Source organism: Montipora capricornis, unplaced genomic scaffold (assembly GCF_036669925.1).
Source record: "Montipora capricornis isolate CH-2021 unplaced genomic scaffold, ASM3666992v2 scaffold_500, whole genome shotgun sequence".
Taxonomy (NCBI): domain Eukaryota; kingdom Metazoa; phylum Cnidaria; class Anthozoa; order Scleractinia; family Acroporidae; genus Montipora; species Montipora capricornis.
The window spans coordinates 107,501-112,500 of record NW_027180240.1 but is presented as its reverse complement, the minus strand read 5'-3'; the positions used below and the strand labels follow the sequence as shown (position 1 = coordinate 112,500).

At 35.6% G+C, this 5,000-nt stretch overlaps 1 protein-coding gene across 1 annotated transcript in view; it reads left to right on the top strand.

The window, feature by feature from the left end:
* LOC138036781 (uncharacterized) overlaps positions 1-5,000 on the top strand; it is a 9,230-nt gene that overhangs the window by 1,310 nt on the left and 2,920 nt on the right. The window contains exons 2-7 of the mRNA XM_068882868.1: positions 1-142; positions 1,366-1,481; positions 2,156-2,283; positions 3,178-3,442; positions 3,855-4,061; positions 4,349-4,604. The exon at positions 1-142 is cut by the window's left edge and continues 104 nt beyond it. Of these exons, the coding sequence (XP_068738969.1) occupies positions 1-142; positions 1,366-1,481; positions 2,156-2,283; positions 3,178-3,442; positions 3,855-4,061; positions 4,349-4,604 (1,114 nt within the window). The remainder of the gene's footprint in view (positions 143-1,365; positions 1,482-2,155; positions 2,284-3,177; positions 3,443-3,854; positions 4,062-4,348; positions 4,605-5,000) is intronic.

Below are 5,000 nucleotides of genomic sequence, written 5' to 3'. Positions count from 1 at the left end.
GGTCTGGCCCTCCATTATGAGGAACTTGTAGGCCTGTATGATGGAGTTCCAGCCATATTAGCATATGGCCTTCATGTTTCTGGGAAATCCCTAGAGGTTCAGATAACTATGTCACTGATAGGTGATAAAACAAGTATTGGAGGTTAATGTAATTGAGAATTTTATATTTTTATTTTTCTACTCCATACTACAGTTAATTCTTATCCATTTATAAAGAAATCATGACAAACATACCTGTTTATGGCTCCAAGAGTGGAAGGCAAGTTGGGAGTTAGCAATTCTTTGGTTTGGTTATAAATTATTCAAGACAGCACAGTACAGCTATGTTACTTAAATAAAATATTGAATTGCTCTTGATGTTTTCATCAGTTTACCTGCTGTGATTGTTTTGTATGCCCATTAAATTTTGGTATGCAATAATTAGTTAATACATTTGAATAGGTAACCATGACCTACTTTTTAGGTACATGTTGTAATCTGATAGTCCTTGGTTAAAGTACCCTTTCTTGCAATTAGGTGGATTAGGTGATTGGCAAGTTGAAATCAGATCGGTAAATTTTGCTGACCCCTAGTCCATGTACTACTTAAATGGACTACCCAGGGACATCCCTAAATGGACCATCTAGAAAGTTGTGGCATACATTAATTTAATGATACTAGAACCCAAACAAAAGATGGGATTGATCGACAAACACAGTTAAGGAGCACTTGTGATTTAACAGAATTCAAACTGGACCTATGTCAAAAATATTAACAATCAAAATAAAGGAAATAACTTGCTGTTATGGTTTAAAGAACGTGCTCACAAGTCAAAGAAAAATGTGATTACATAATTATTATTATTCAAATTTTCCACTTACCATCTGGCATGCTTTACATATTGAGAATGACTGGTGAGCGACTGTGCCTACTAGCTACACTCTTTTGGCCAGCAGCAGAAATGCAATATGGCAGTGTATGGGGTTAGTGATGTCTTATCGATGATGTGGGTCACAAAAGGAAAACTCGCTCAAATCCAACATTTTGTCAAAAAGTTCCAGATGGTAGGAATTAAGTTTGAGGGTTGAATCGTGACTGCAGTTCTGATCGATCACATCCTTTGTTTGGGATGGTTAAATCTCTTACATTACAAGTGTTATATTGTAAGTGTCATTGTGCTTGTCAATCAATAATGAGTCATCCAATATCTTTTGCTTCTATGAGCATTCAACAAGTGCTCAAAGATATAGCATGTATTTGTATTCAGCAACTCTATGCATTTCCAGATATGGGGCAAAGAAGAATGAAAATTCATGAGCATAGAACACGAATTACACATTTCAACCTCTGATGAGTTTCTGGTAGTAACCAAATAATCTTTTATAGAGTGCACCCTAGCTGGTGTGTTGAAGTTATCCTGCTCAAGGACACTCCCATTTTGGTGGGATGATGTGTCCGACTTTAATACATTGGAAACTCTGACAGTGCAAACATTCAACCAGGTAAATAAATTACTCAAATAACAACAACAAATGGAGAAGTAATTGATAATAATGTTTAATAATTATGTACTATGAGAAGTTGTTTAGGCAAATTCAAATACACATGCAGTAAATTTGACACCGATAGATTTATGCACTGCAGTGGATTACTGGTATAAAATGTGTAACACAGTTGCAGTTTATGGCCACGTTCGATATATTAATAATTATTCTTACATGGCTTTGAGGCTTTCAGGTCAAAATTGCAAATTTTTAAAGTTTGTTTTGTCTCTCAATTCCCATAAGAGACTTGGATTAAAAAAAAAAAAAAAAAACAACCATGCTGAATATAGAAGTTTGTCCTGAAAGCCTCGGAGCCATCTGAGAATATTGATATACAATCAAACGTGGCCTTTTAAAACTAACTAGTGCAAAAAAAAAAAGAATTAACTCTCCTCCCTTCTCGGCATGTTTTTTTTGTTTAGTTCAAGTAAATTCAAATTTTAAATTTGCGTTGACTGTATAAGCATCATGGCAACTATTGATAATTAACAATTAACCCAATTATTGTGTGCATATAAAGGAATGAACATCTTGTTTCAGTATCACTTAAAACCTGTCAGTTTTATTGTAAATGTGCAGGTAAGTTACTTTAATTATTATTAATAATTTTTTGTTTCGCTGTTTGCTTACAGTCCCAACGGCAGACGGCAAAAGTAGAGAAGGCCTGCCAACCAAGGTCTATACCACGGATGACCATGAACCCTCAGTGTGTTTACAGGTCAAAAAAAAGGCGAGAAAGTCAAAAGGAAAAGATTTCACGGTATTATTTGATTGTCTTTGTCAGCATATATAGCGATAATTAATGTGAAAGCTGAGCACTATGAGCTCTACCACCAAAGCCAGGATGAAGAGGATGCAACTTAATATCTGCTTATCATTTTTTGTTGTCTAAGGATGAACAGGCATAATGTTATATCACTTACTTAGTTAATCTAGCATTGAGTTAAAAAGGTCCTATAATTATTTGAAAAAGAAAAAATGGCTATCATGTGGATTTACCATTAATTTAACTTCTAGTCTATGGGTAAGTGAATCACTCGGGAGGAGGCAGCATACATGTGGAGGACTGGATTGAAATGTGGAGGTTGTTGTTTCAAAACCTGTTCCCACTGCCAGCTGGTTCTTTTTAAAATTTAATTAGTGCTTAAATTATATTTACATTAGCCCTGAAAATTCACTACTGACAGAGAAAATGGTCGATTATTTAGTGGGATGTATTGAAAGTCCAACATCAACTGGGTTTTTTGCTTGCCAGTAGACAGAGCATAATATAAATTATTACAGTTTCTTTACAAAGCACAATAATTATTATTACTAACAGTTTCTTTAGAAACTATACAACTTAACTAATCTACCATCTGTCAGGAGCATTAAATCTTGTTTAAGAACAAAACAAGGAAAGAGTGTAACCAGCCAGAACATTTTTTCTCAAGCACAACTGTCCACTGTAGATTAGTTACTGGTATTTTAAGAGGTGATAACGTTAACAAAGTATTTCATTTAGGGACTTGGAGCATTTCTACTCCTAATATTGGGATCCACTACAGGGTCACCCAATTTGATTAATCCAAGTCTGTTGTAAATTTTAATTAATATATTTGATATATTCTTTCACTTGCTCCTTTACAACATGGTTTCTACAACATCATTTTAGAGTCTTTTCAAGAATTGCAACCATTCCTTTTGAAAGAATTACTGGTGTACAGACACTAGGAGGAAGCCTTGCATTAAAGGCGTCATTGCAACCAACGCTCAACAAGGCAGTGCTTAGTGTTGGAACACTTATCGGACTAAGGGAGGACTTCAAAAACATGAGAAATGATGCTCTTTTTAAAGAAATCAGCCCTGTTCTAGAACAGAGCCAGCTGGATATGCGTAGTCAACTAAACTATGCCCTTCTCCTGTTTTCCACTGGAAAGGTAATTAAAATACTCTGATAATTTCACTTTATACTGAACAAAGGGAGACTTCAAGAAAGATCAGGTAAAAGTACTTAACTACCATGCTAGCTAAAACCTTCATCATTGTGATGACGCTGTCAAATATATAATAATAATTATTGTGTGCAGTTGAGTGTAAGCTGAATAATAATTGAGCTGACCAATTAAGAATGCTATTGCATCAGCACTTGTTGTTGTTGCAGAAAAAATTGACATGCTTATTCTGAAACTGCTAAGCAGATGTTGTGGTTCAATGTAATACTAGGTTTATTTTTTTAAAATTGAATTATGAACCATGAAGTTGAACAACTTACTATGCAGAACTTCTGTAAATAAAAATCGTACTTGAAGGAAGAAAGTAATTGTTACGCCATTTTACCATTTGTTTCAGATTTTGCAGAAGCTCCATATGGAGTACCATTTTGGGGCTGTTAAGTCACATTTTGCAGAAAAAGTGGTGCCCACACTTCACCAGCTTTTCGAGAGCAATGATGAGAGCAGGAAAGGAGTGGCGACACTATACAGTGCAGACGAGGAGGACGAATATATGGGCATCGTAAAGCAGATTGTTGAGGAGTCCTCTGCAAGTCCACATAAGGTGCTTGTAGAGTCTGGGATACTCGTAGAGTTATATATTATAACGTTTGATATAATTATTGCAGGTTAACGCGTCCAGCGAGTGAATTATCAGGATTTACCTGCAGGAGTTCACTAACAATGAACAAGAAATTTCAATACCACGCACTTGGCAAAGTCTTGAGAAATATCGAAAATTTGATCAGTTTTACCTAGTGATAAGTGACAATACACTTGGCAGAGTTCTAGTGGGTGTACAAGCACATAAGTGTAAAGAACTAAATGGCCTCTTATTGATTTGAATTTTAGGCCAAAACATTCTTCCTTCCCAAGGCATCAATAAAGTCCAAATGCAAATGTGGCGATGTATTTGGCTTTAAAGTGACAGAGGCATTGCAATTCATTGGAATTCCAGAAAGAGAGCAAGCTCTGCGTATGTTTGTTAGCCAAACTTCCAGAGGCTGTGTAGGCAGGTTAAATTTCCCTGGAAGTGGCCAGTGCTCTGGTTGCATCCATATTCCAAGGCTGCAACTGCCTGACACAATGTTAAAAAGAATGGATGAAGGTAAACGTAATATTATACTACTAAGGGCTGTAGTACATAGGAAACAGTTCACATGAGCCAGTACAGAGTGGAATTATTACTTTCCCCACATTCGCGTGCCAGGATAAATGAAGCTTAACTTAATTCCATAGGGAAATGGTGCATTTACAGCTATAGCTACAACATAAATTGCAATAATTTATTCCTTTGATTGAGCTCTCGTGAAGATTGACATTCGAAACAATTAATATAGCACGTACATGTAGATAGTAATTCTTAAATTTTGATTTAAAGGAAACCTCACCTTTGTACTTAAGTCGGAGTATTAAATAAATGTTTGGTCATGGAACCCAACTGAAATTCCTAAACCAACTTATTGATTGTGTCTGTTTACCAAATTTTTGAAATAGTGGCTAC